Here is a 13,467-nt window from a genome sequence, read left to right as displayed (position 1 = left end):
CAGGTGAAATATGGATTGAATGCCAGTCCTCTGTTTAACTGGCACTTTTATGAGTGGGGGGACAGTCTGCAGTAATGACTTGTTCAGTTTATAGTTTAGTGTTTTATTATGTGATGCATGCATCTTTCCAGTGTAAGTTTTCTATGTAAATTTCATTATGTGATTCACCTGATCAGAAAATGTGGATCAAAATGTGGATCTAAAAGTAGCTCCTGAGACTTGAGGTGCAAAATGTGTGTGTGAAAGAGAGAGAGGTGTGTGTTGAATTATTGAGAAGTCAGAAGATTGATGGATGTAGGTACACATGCAGGTACTCTACCACACACAGTGCAAAATTCCCAAAGGTGTACAAAAGCATTCTTATTCACCCGTTAAGAGATTCACTTACAGCAATAAAGAAAAAAAAATTACTCTTACTCTGTGACTCACATTTTTACTTTCTTATCCTAAGTAATATACTGATGTACTCGCACTCAGTGATGTGACCTGTGGTATCTTGCATCCAATCCAGAATTTATTGTTCCCTCGATGATTGAAAGCTGTTTGCAGCCAAAGCCTTCATAGCAGCCTTATCTATAATATTCTCAACACTATTGCAGTTGGGAACGGATCTTTCTGCTGGAATGCTGTTTTGTTTGTGCTACAAAAAATTATTCTGTTGAAAAGTCTCATATGTCTATGCTATGTTTTTCTAGTAGCTTTCTGGATCATCATCAGGGGATTTTTTGATACCCCAATGACATACAGTTGGTGTTTTTTTAAAAATGATGGATTTCTTCTTTGTTTCCAAGCTTGACTGATTGTCTTGTTAAGCTGTTCTCATAGATGATTTGAGTACATTGGTTAAAGGATTAATTCACCTAAAAATTCTGTCATAATTTACTCGCCCTCATGCTGTTTCTAACTTGTAGGACTTTCTTTCTCCTATGGAACACAAGAATATACATTTTTAAGATTGTTAATGCTGCTCTTGTGGACGCTGATTTTCTTCTGTGTTCCATGGAAAAAGAGAGAATACTGGGGGTGAGTAAATGAGCCCGTATACATGCACAACAATACACTGATTACTCCCAGAAATCTGCTTTAAATAATCTGACAAAGAAATAAGTCTGCATTTACATAACATTTAAAAAAATGGTGTTAATAGGCAAAAATCTTTCCATGTCGATCGGTTTATTCTTATGCCGTTTGTGAGTTTACACCGATAAAGGAAAGCTGTTTAATGCATTTACATGACCAAACAGGTTGTGCACTTATTATGCATAATCGGTGTAAGAACATGCATGTAAACACACTTAATGATGACCGAATTGTTATATTTGGTTTAACTGTCCTTTTAATCGGTTCTAAACTACCAGCAAATGTTTAGCTTTTTCCTGTTTTTTTTTATGACCTTCCAAAATCATTGATGGTTCCCATTGGAAGACAAATCTTGTTTGATTTGGTCATATTTTATTTCATAAACTTGTGTCTTGAAGAGCATATTATATTTGTTTAATTAGAAAGGGTCCTCAAACACATTTTCTCATTAATATGAGTCAAATTCCCTCTTAACAGAACTAATTAGCCTTGAAGGTTTGATGAATTATTTTCAAGGATAACAGAAAATGAAGTTGTTGTCTGTGAGCCAAAGCATAACATAATGTGGCAGTTCAGCATAAAAATAATCCTGTAAACACAATTGAATGTCAAATGAAAATGATGAGGAAGAATTTTTACATTGTGTAATTTGCCAAGGCCAATTCTTAGCTTCAACCCAGATGAGGTAGATATGCTGAATTAAGCAGTTCATGAAATAAAGAAACATCAATGACTAGAAGATCTTTTGTTCAAAAACGTGTGAAAATATAAAGCTGATTTATGTATTTATCACTGACAAAAGGAGAAGCCACCACTAACATATCTTAGGTTCGTATGCTGGCTCAAAGTTTAGTATAGACATTTTAAATAAATTAGCTATAACATAAAAAGATGACCTCACATACCAAGAAAAATACATTTTCCCTAATAGAATGTATAGGATTACATGTAATTAAAAATATATTTCTCTCACCATCATCATGCTACATCATACAACACACTTACAACAATTAGAATCAGAGCGGTAAATAATTATCTATGTATAACTGTAATGTGCATGTGTGTGTGTGTGTGTGTGTGTGTGTGTGATTTTATTCATTTAGTCATGTAAAGCATGCATAAAGCATGCAGACAATCTGGATGCTGAGGGTGTGTAGCAGCATCAGAAATGTACATTTTTATTTAAAGGGTGTTTTTTCCCCTCTGGAATTGAGGTTCAGGTTGTTGTTGTTTTTTTTAACCTATTTTGAGGGTATTTTTCTATATAAAACACACAGCTTGTCATTTTGTCAAACACCTGTAATATAAACCAAAATCAAATTCCAAGGCAGCTGTAAATAATGCACTAGATATCATAAAACAATAAACACTCTGCCAGAATACATATTAAATATTGGCTAGTAACTTAAATTGGATTTGACAGCGCTATACTGTTTACCATCATTACCAACAGATTTTGATGTAGCCTAATCGCTGTTTCATGTTTTGGAGTTGATAAGGAGTAACCAAAAACACTTTTATTTGAAACACAGTCATCAACACTTACCCGTGAGATACTAAACCCATAATCAGTTGCCAGTTAGCCTAATATAATATTTAAATAAATCAAATTTCAGAATGTCAATGAATGTCTGGTGTGCTCTAAGTAGTTGCAATTAATTATATTTATCATCATATGGGCTGCATAAATGTGTGTGTGTGTGTGTGTGTGTTTGTTTTAGGTTACAAACTGGTAATTATATTAAAGGTATTATGCTATTAATGTGGTTAATGAGGACATTTCAAATCACTTAAAAAAACATACTAAGTTTTTTTTTTTTTTAAATGTAAAAATGCAGAAAGTTTTTTTGTGAGAGTTAGGTTCAGGGGTAGGTTAGGGTTAGGGGATATAGTCTATAGTTCGTACACTCTAAAAATCATTATGTGTATGGAGAGTCTTCATAAAGATAGCCACACCAGCACGTGTGTGTGTGTGTGTGTGTGTGTGTGTGTGTGTGTGTGTGTGTGTGTGTGTGTGTGTGTGTGTGTGTGTGTGTGTGTGTGTGTGTGTGTGTGTGAGTGAGTGTGTGTGTGAGTGAGTGCGTATTTATCTCTTTGTGGGACCAAATGTCCCCATAAGGATAGAAAAACCCAAAATCTTTGACATAATTGTCCCCATGAGGGAAACAGCTTATAAATCATACTAAATTATGTTTTTTGAAAATGTAAAAATGCAGAAAGTTTTCTGTGAGGGTTAGGGGATAGAATATAAAGTTTGTACAGTATAAAAACCATTATGGCTATGGAAAGTCCCCATAAAACATGGAAACCCAACGTGTGTGTGTGTGTGTGTGTGTGTGTGTGTGTGTGTGTGCGTGTTTTTGTGATTTACGAGGACAATTTTGTAAGTTACAAATTAGTAATTACAAGGGTATTATGCTATAAATGTGATTTATGAGGACATTTGTAGTGTCCCCATAATTCAAATCGCTTAAAAATCATACTAAACAATTTTTTATTGAAAATGTAAAAATGCAGAAGGTTTTCTGTGAGGGTTAGGTTTAGGGGTTGTGTTAGGTTTAGAGGATAGAATCTATAGTTTGTACAGTATAAAAGTCATTATGTCTATGGAAAGTCCTAATAATGATAGGTAGACCAACATGTGTGTGTGTGTGTGTGTGTGTGTGTGTGTGTGTGTGTGTGTGTGTGTGTGAGAGAGAGAGAGAGAGTCATGAATAAGAAAAAACACACCTTTCAGATTCTGAGCTACACAGCAAGTGAGATTTATCTCTTTTTATCTCAATCACTGGATCTGTCTTCTTTATTTTTCATTCTTTGTGTAAAGTGATACTGAAGATCTGTGGATGTCCAGTGTTTTTGTGCATGTGAGAGAGATTTATTAAAGGAAGTAGAGAGGTACTTGAGCAACCACAATCTGGGTTGATGTTCTGGGGAGGTGAGGTAATTGGGTTGTGTGCAAACTTATCATGTACGTGACTGACTTACCTGCCAATAATGATGGCAGAGCTCTGAGTATATCGGGAAGACATACAAGAGGATTATTCAAGTGTTCATCTGTGAGATTGAATATAGAAGAGTGATAGAGAGACAGAGAGGATTCAGCTGCCTCTTCGATTTGATGAGGGTGTGTTGATGTATCTGTGGTACATGACAGCGGCTCCCTGGGGACTCATGTAGACCAACCTGCTTCCTTACACTACTTTATATTCATCTTTATATTCATCCTGCAAGCAGAGAGAGAGAGAGAGAGAGAGAGAGAGAGAGAGAGAGAGAGAGAGAGAGAGGCCATTGATTATAGCATGCGGTAGATGAAAAGCAGAATGAAGAATGCTGGATGCACAGTGACATTTACATTTACATTTACATTTATTCATTTGGCAGACGCTTTTATCCAAAGCGACTTACAAAAGAGGAAGAACATCAGGGAATCATCTTAGGGAGACAGTGGTACAAAAAGTGCCATATTACAAAGTTTCACTATCATCAGAATAGTACACCAAACAGATTTAAGTGCAACAAGAAATGTAATTTTTTTTTTTTTTTTTTTTTTTAGTGACCGGTTAAGTGCTTTTGGAAAAGATGTGTTTTTAGCCGCTTTTTGAAGATAGAGAGTGAGTTAGCTTCCCGGATTGAGTTGGGAAGGTCATTCCACCACCGTGGTATGATGAAACTGAAAGTCCGGGAAAGTGTTTTGGTGCCTCTTTGTTTTGGTACGACAAGGCGACGTTCCTTATCCGACCGCAGGCTTCTGGTGGGAACGTAGCTCTGCATAAATGTTTTTAGGTATGCTGGAGCAGACCCAGTGACTGTTTTATATGCCAGCATCAGGGCCTTGAATTGAATACATGCATGAACCGGCAGCCAGTGGAGAGAGACAAAGAGTGTTGTAACTTGTGCTCTCTTAGGCTAATTAAAGACCAGACGTGCTGCTGCATTCTGGATCATTTGCAGGGGTCTAATAGCACATGCAGGAAGGCCTGCAATGAGAGCGTTACAGTAGTCCAGTCTAGTTATGACAAGGGACTGAACGAGCAGTTGTGTGGCATGTACAGAGAGGAAGGGTCTTATCTTCCTGATATTGTAGAGTGTAAATCTACATGATCTTGCAGTTTTTGAAATGTGGTCTGTGAAATTTAGCCCATCATCAATGGTTACCCCTAGATTTCTGACCGTTTTGGAAGGCGCAACTGTAGTTGGACCCAGCTGCACGGTGATGTTGTGTTCAACAGCCGGGTTGGCTGGAAAGACAAGGAGTTCGGTCTTGGCAGGGTTGAGTTGAAGGTGGTGTTCCTTCATCCAGGCTGAGATGTCTGCCAGACAGGCAGCAATTCGAGCGGTCACTGTGGTGTCGTTGGGCTGGAAAGACAAGTAGAGTTAGCGTGTCATCAGCGTAGCAGTGGTAAGAGAAACCACGTGACTGAATGATGGGTCCCAGTGATGTTGTGTATATGGAGAAGAGAAGTGGCCCAAGCACTGATCCCTGAGGTACCCCAGTAAGTAACTGGTGTGGCTTGGATACTTCCCTCTCGATGCTACCTCAAAGGACCTTTCTGAGAGATAAGAGTTGAACCAGTCAAGCACAGTTCCAGTGATACCCAGTTTAGAGAGGGTGGAGAGTAGGATCTGATGGTTGACTGTGTCAAAGGCTGCAGAAAGGTCCAGCAGAATCAGAACGGATGATCTGGATTCAGCTTTAGCCTGTCTCAGCGACTCGATGACAGACAGCAGGGCAGTCTCAGTGGAGTGTCCACTTTTGAAGCCTGACTGATTGTCATCCAGCAGCTTGTTCTGTGAGAGATAGGCGGAGATCTGATTGAAAACTGCCCTTTCAAGTGTTTTTGCCATGAATGGGATGAGAGAGACTGGTCTGTAGTGTTCTATCTGTGTGGGGTTAAGTGCAGGTTTTTTCAGCAGTGGGGTTACTCGAGCCTGCTTAAATGTAGTGGGAAAAGTGCCTGCGAGAAGGGATGTGTTAATTATGTGTGTAAGTGCCGGTAGGATGGACGGAGAGATGGCCTGGAGAAGGTGTGATGGAATGGGGTCAAGGGAACAGGTTGTGGGGTGGTTGGAGAGGAGGAGTTTAGAGACCTCAGTGTCAGTTAAAGGAGAGAACATAGGGAAAGAAGGGTTGCATACAGGAGCCAGGTGTTTGACAGGGTGTGGTGCTGTGAATGTATTGCGGATGGCTGTAACCTTATCAGTAAAAAATGTGGCGAATATATCTGCTGTCAGCGATGTGTCAGGTGGTGCAGGGGGAGGGCAGAGAAGTGTGTTAAATGTTCTAAACAAGCTACGAGTGTCTGTGGTGCTGTTGATCTTGGTCTGGTAATATGAAGTTTTTGCAGTTTTAACGTTAATTAAAAAGTTGCAAGCAGAAGCTGATATTTACCTAGATCAGCTGGATCTTTAGATTTCCTCCATCTCCTCTCAGCTGCCCTGAGATCAATCCGATGTTCACGAAGGACGTCAGACAGCCAGGGGCTGGGTGGTGTAGTCCGTGCTGGTCTAGAGGAGAGAGGACAGATGTTGTCTAGACAGGTTGTTAAAGTAGAGCTAAGTGTGTCTGTGGCAGTGTTTACATCAAGCATGGAAAATACATTTATTGTGGGAAGAGAGGCAGAGACATCAGTGGAAAGGCGAGAGGGTGAGAGGGAACGGAGGTTACGGCGAAAGGAAACCAAAGGTGGGGTCGGTTTTACAATGGATGGGAGAATCATGTTGAATTGAACAAAGTAGTGATCAGAGACATGTAAAGGTGTAACAAGAATATTAGAGGTGGTACAGTTACGTGTAAAAATGAGGTCCAGCTGGTTGCCCGACCTGTGAGTTGCTGTGGTGTGTAGTCTTTCCAAGTCAAATGAGGCCAGAAGAGTATTCAGTTCAATGGCCTGGGGTTTGTCTTGGTGTATGTTGAAATCACCAAGAACCAAGAACCTCCTCTGGCAAGGAGGACAGCAGGACATCCAATTCCTCAAGAAAGCTTGTCAGCTGACCTGGGGGGCGATAGATGACAACAACATGTAATTACATGACATATGGTTTAAGTTAAAGAGTGAAAGCTAAATGAAAATGCAACTGTCCATCAAGTCAAAAGATATGATTGTAACATAGGATCTACTGAGTGAATGAATAGGCAAGTTAGTAAACACACACTACAGGGTTTATAATACCCGGAGAAAGCTATCTGCTCGGCAGGCGTAGGATCCCCTGAAGTAACGATTTGAAATCTGCAATCTTTGCTCATATATGCTCAGTTCTGCTCAGTTCAAAAGGTATTTTGAGCCAATCACCTGAGCTGTAAATGCCATGCGAATAATCATAGAAAACACGGCAAAGTTACGTCAACTGCCCATGCCAACTAGCTAAACCATGAACCATTGCTATATACAGATTATAGTGATGGGGGCATGATCGTGTGTCTGTCTGCAGGGAGAGCAGTAAGGCTCGTCACCTGGGTTGTCATTATCTTTAACACCTGTTTCTTGTTGTAGTGATGGTGGAGGGAGACATAAAAAGATGCACGAGGCATGAGAGAGAGAGAAAGAGGACACTCTGTACCTGTGTGTGTGCTCGATAGAAGCATTTATTCGTTTGTGTGTGACTACGAGGCCACTGAGTGCCTTTTTTTATGTTTTATGAATGATGCTGAAGAGTAATAAAAAGATGCTTCAGTTTTTAAAATACTGGAAAATTAAAAAAAGACAATAAAATCCCTGACTTTAGGCCATTTTATTCACCATATGACAATGCTTTAGATGTTTTATTTTGGCTATGTTTTTTTTTTTTTTGGAAAAGTTCAGCATAATGTCCCTCTACATGTAATAATAATTCCCTAAAAAAAATTTCCCTGGGTCATTATGTAACAAATTATAAGATGCCATTATAAACTTATTATAATGTGGTAAATAATTATTTAATTATAATTAATGATTTCATATATGACAACATCCCGATGTGATGTGTCGGTTAAGTTGCACACATTATTTAATTGGAACTGTACCTGGAGTGCCTTTGCTGTCTAATCTCCCATTTGCTTTAATGGAAATGCATCCTCTGTCCAGATTCCAAAACATAGGAAAATATGTCTGTCTGGGTATATTGTGCAGACTGCTTGGCTTTGTATCAGCAGAAACAAGCCTTTTTGCTTTGAAAGCTTTGAAAGTCTAGTGCAAGAGCGTTGTGATTTTATTTTCAATATATATAATCTTGGCTGGTAGAATTGCTATAGTTTTACAATAATGTTACATTTCTTTGAGGGTATAAGATAATCTGGACCAATGTCTTTGTAAGCAAAGTAACTGAGATTTGAATGAAAAGATTGCAAAGATAATGATCATAAAATGAAAAATGTCATTCAAGAAATCTTACTGACTTATAATCACATGATGGTTCCAAGGTGTTACATCTCAACAGCATTATACACTATGATGTTGTCATGAGGCTAAGAGGTCACGCGAGTGGTGGTAGGGTTACCACAAACCAACCAAAATCTTCCATCAGTCACGTGACCTACCAGCATCATGATCTCTGACTTCCAGAATTGCACCAACAGCGACTAACGGAGAGTTTACTTGTGTTCTGCAAATTTCAGGGACTGTAAACTAAAAATATCAAAGAACTGCTGGGGCTGGATTGGAATTTGATGTTAGCTTTTTCTAATCCCTGTTTTGTGATTATAATTAACTTTTGTTAATTTGTTGATTTTAACTTTTAAAATGTATGTTTGCCTCATGTTTTGCATACATTTTTTTTCAAATCCACATTTCTGTTCAACAGCCTTGATTTCAAATTAAAAACAAGTGTCTGCATTCTAATTTGTGAAATATGATTGGTGGTTTTGGGGAGATTTTGCTGGTTGACTGGTTTATTCAGGACTGTTTGAAATGTGCCTCTTGGCATTTACACCAATTTTTAATTTTTGTATTTATTAATGTGGCATTTAGGACTATATTACTACTGCAAGAACATACACAGACAGAGTTAAGCATGTGGACATGCTGCTACACAGTTATACATTGTATATACATTCTCTATGTGGCAGATCCAGGCAGGTGAAGCTGGGGAGGAGGATTGTTTCAGAGAAAAAAATCACGCAGTGTGCTGCTGTGAAATGGCTTATCTGCAAATCTGAGCAATTGAAATGTTAGACAAAAAAGTACCTAAGTTGATTGGCTACCCGATTACATTTCAAAGGAGCCGATTGACTTAATATGTTATACGTGAGCTAGCCAATTGGCTTACAGTTAACAAGTTCAAAGAATCTATCAAAGTTTCATGCCTGAACTTCAGACATTTATGCCGCTTCACAATGCGGGTTGACTGAAATTAACTATTAAATTATAACTTAAACACAATTCTTGAAGTTACCTTATTTCTGTGCATGTGTGTGTTTTGAGTGTAGATTCTTTAGGTTCAGACATGTGTCCATTGGGTCAGTTTCCGTGTGGGAATCTGTCGGTGTGTTTGCCTCAACCACAGCACTGCAATGGGCAGCAGGACTGTCCTAATGGAGCAGATGAGGAGAACTGTGGTAAGGAAGTGCGCACATGCACAAAATCACATAGAAACACACACACATGCATTCTCACTCTCTCACATACACAAACCCAACTGATCATGTACATGCAAAAAAGCATACATATAAATAAACACAAACAAATCACACATTTACACAGTGATATTCCCTTGTGTAAATGTGATGTTGCTACAAGTATGAATATTCCAAATATTTATAAATAAGATGACCAGAACATGTGTGTATGTGTGTGTGTTGTAGTGGATAACAGTGGTTGGCCCCATCTGTTTGATGCCTTCATGAAAACAAGAGTACAGGAGTCAAAAGAATGCAGTAAGTATTCTTATTTGTCTTTCCTTTTATTAGGCCTATACTCTCAGTTAAGACAAGTAGCAAGTCTCCTCTGTGTTGCTTTAAATGTATTTCTGAATTTGCTACACACTTTCACAACGAAATCGTATGGATTCGTATGACTTTTCTAAATTTGGCTAATTCATATGATGTCGTACAACTGCACTGCACACAACAGCTTCTTATCATGTTTACACACTCTACTGATCTGTTAGGTTTAGATAAGGGGTTTGGGTAAGGCCATAATATTAATAAACATGTACTTAAAACCTCGTGCTCGGAACTCGCACTCACTTACGTATTAGACGTCCGGGCATTTGCACGTGATGAAATCATACGAATTCATATGAACAAAACGTATGAAATCATACGAAATAGCCAACTCTTAAAATATGTATGAATGTTCATGAGATAGGGTTGTTCTGAAATGTTCACAGCATCAACATTTATATAGAGAACATAAATGATCATTCAATGCTGTTTCTGTTTTCTTGAATCCTGAAGCACAATGTTTCTCAGCTTGTCCTGTAAAAATATGAGCCCGAATTGTGAGTGAGGTTTTCTATTCACTGTTATTGTTTGTTTTCTAAGCCTTGTATATGTGCCTGTGCTAGTTTTACATTTGTATGCAAATATAATTTTATTATGAATCTTTAAACAAAAGCAAGTAAGCCCATAGGTTATCAGTAATACCAAAAAGCTCTCAGTTGGATGGAACAGATCATCGAATATTATCGCTGGGATTTATCATTAAATGTGTTATTAATTGATGCTATCAAGTGTTATCATTGGCTGTTGTGAGTAGGTGACATCTCTGGGTGTTATCAGTGGATGTAATCATCAGGTGTGATCATAGGATGTTATCAGTGGGTGCCATTATTCAGTGGGTGTTATTACTAAGTTTTATCAGTGGATGACACATGAACCAGACCAGAATCCAGGTTGGCTGCTTGATTTTCCATTTTGATTTTGATTTTTTCATATTTTAGTGAAATGCTTTAAAAGACTATATGAATATTGAATTCCATGGAGTGTATGAGGACCATTTGACCATTAGATCTAAACTTTCTACTTTATTGTTTTTATTCCCACTACACTTCTAGAAATTTCTTTATAAAATAACATTATATATTATTACATACATTATATAACAAAGAAATGTGATCCCTCTTACAGTCCAGCTTGAAGAACTCATTGCGAAAGAGATGTTTACTTCCCTCTTTCATCTTAGACTGCCAGAATGAAGGACACGGGCAGTGTATTTATTTTGGTGAATATACTGGTCACGGTTCATTGTCTCACTTCTGAAGATCAATTTGTTTAAAAAAAAAAAAAAAAATGTCAAACAACAAACTCTTTTACACTCTGCAACTAATCAATCCGTCACAGTTCTGATTTTATTATCAAAAATCTTTAAGAAAATTACAAAGACTCGCCAAAAGAGTTTTTTTTTTTTCCTGGATGAAAGGATGGGAGGAAAAGAAGGTGACACATATCTCACACAATATTAATGAATGCTTTCTTTTTTAATCTCTTCCACGCTGACTTTGAATCACATATGTTACACTGCAGTGGTGGTGTGCTGTGAACAATTTTAATATACAATATACCAGTTTTGTTTTGTATAAGTGACATCACTTATTTCCATTCTGATACCAAGTACTTTCAAGGCAAATATATTTATGAAATAGATTTTTGTACAAATACCAATTTAGCTATATAATGAAAGATTCTTTGTGATTTCTAAGATTAAAATGGCTAATTTAGAATTATATTTGAAAGCAATCAGTATAACAGTAAATTAACTGCATATGATCAGACTTCTGTTTTTTGTTTAGTTTTTTTAATTAACAAGATCAGTCATTTAGGTGCTCTCAGTAACTTTTTGTGTGTGTCATCTTGGACTTACAGTGACACCTAGTGGTGTGGATGCAGCATAATTAAAAATCAATAGTTTTCATTTGCAGGTGCCATTGTAGAAACACACTATTCACTAATTAACTATTTCATCATGAATTTAATCGAAGCATTAAAGTATCCAATTACGTCTAGGTTACATATGTAACCTCCGTTCCCCGATGGAGGGAACGAGACGTTGTGTCAGAGAAGCGACACTAGGGGTCTCTCTTGAGCGCCGATATATACCTCTGTTCTATGAAAAAAGGCCATTGAGAAGTTGGCAGACGGTATTTGCATATCCCACTCCTGGACATACGGGCATTTAAGCGGGCGAATACGGGAGTTCATTCAGGATTTTTCTGAGGAGCTGGAAATGGTCCGGCCACAACATTGGCTCGGCTCAGCGACGTGGCGGGGAAGACACAATGTCTCGGTCCCTCCATCGGGGAACGGAGGTTACATACATAACCTAGATGTTCCCCTTCTGTCGCTCTCTCCACGTTGTGTCAGAGAAGCGACACTAGGGGTCCAACTTTAAACGTTCCATGTGCTGAGCCGTGTACGTGAACTGCTGATACAGGAGCGGGCAGGTATTCTTACGTGCAAAGGCGACCAGCTGTATCAGGCTGCACGTACCCTTCTCCAATGCCCCATTAAAGCCATCAGAATCCTTCTGGTTACCCTGGAAAGGGGAACAAGGTGATGCTTGCCAACCTGGGAACGGGCCAAGCCTGGCTGGGCCTCTTTTCTCTCTATGTTTCTCGCATAGAGCAACTACAGCCGGAGCCCTTACATGCATTAAGGGAAGGGGGTCTTACCCCGTTTCCTATTCTTTCAGGGGGAGAAGACCCTGCGGAGACCACACCTATATACGGAGACCCATATGGGAAAGTTGGCGCGGTGGTAGATCCAGCCTCGTAGAGGGGGGAAGCTTACAGCATGGCGACCGAGGCAGCTGGAACTGCCTAAGGGAGACACGGGAGTCCGCTCGTGAGGGGACAGTACCGCGGAATTACACACAGGGGGAGTCCGAACAGGAGGCCTTAACCTGTGGAGCACCTATTCCAGTACAGGGTCGGCGCGTTCCTCCGCTGAACTGCGGACCCACAAGGGCTAGGAAGGAATCAACCAGGGACCCGACCTTTATGATGGGGTCTCCTGGGAAAAAAGGCGCACAATTTTACCTCGGTTGAGGGAAAGGGCGCTAGGCACAAGCAATTCACCCGGCCAGATCGTCAGCGTGTTACCGAGTTCTACGGGCTCGGACCTGAGAAAACACAGGACGATACTGACTCAACTCGGAGATTGCAGAATCTTGCGAAAGTGTTAGGTGTTGCCCACCCCGTTGCTCTGCAGATGTCTGCTAGGGAGGTGCCCCTGGCCAGTGCCCATGAGGATGCAACACTTCTGGTTGAGTGAGCTCGGACCCACAAGGGGGGGGGCACGGCCTGGGTGTGATAAGCCAGTAAAATGGCGTCGACAACCCAGTGGGCGAGCCTCTGTTTGGAAACAGCGTTCCCTTTCTGCTGTCCCCCCGAAGCAGACAAGCGGAGCTGTTCTGCGTGCGGTCCAGATAGATATGCAAAGCACGTACCAGACACAGCAACGAAAGGGCAGGGTCT

At 39.6% G+C, this 13,467-nt stretch overlaps 1 protein-coding gene across 1 annotated transcript in view; it reads left to right on the top strand.

The window, feature by feature from the left end:
- The window catches only part of LOC127640548 (relaxin receptor 2-like), an 88,432-nt gene that overhangs the window by 661 nt on the left and 74,304 nt on the right, over window positions 1–13,467 (top strand). Inside the window, exons 2-3 of the mRNA XM_052123173.1 lie at window positions 9,482–9,610; window positions 9,857–9,928. Coding sequence (XP_051979133.1) covers window positions 9,482–9,610; window positions 9,857–9,928 — 201 coding nt within the window. The remainder of the gene's footprint in view (window positions 1–9,481; window positions 9,611–9,856; window positions 9,929–13,467) is intronic.

Source organism: Xyrauchen texanus, chromosome 4 (genome assembly GCF_025860055.1).
Source record: "Xyrauchen texanus isolate HMW12.3.18 chromosome 4, RBS_HiC_50CHRs, whole genome shotgun sequence".
Classification (NCBI taxonomy): Eukaryota; Metazoa; Chordata; class Actinopteri; order Cypriniformes; family Catostomidae; genus Xyrauchen; species Xyrauchen texanus.
The sequence above is the reverse complement of the archived record's forward strand: the minus strand, read 5'-3'. Positions and strand labels throughout refer to the sequence as shown.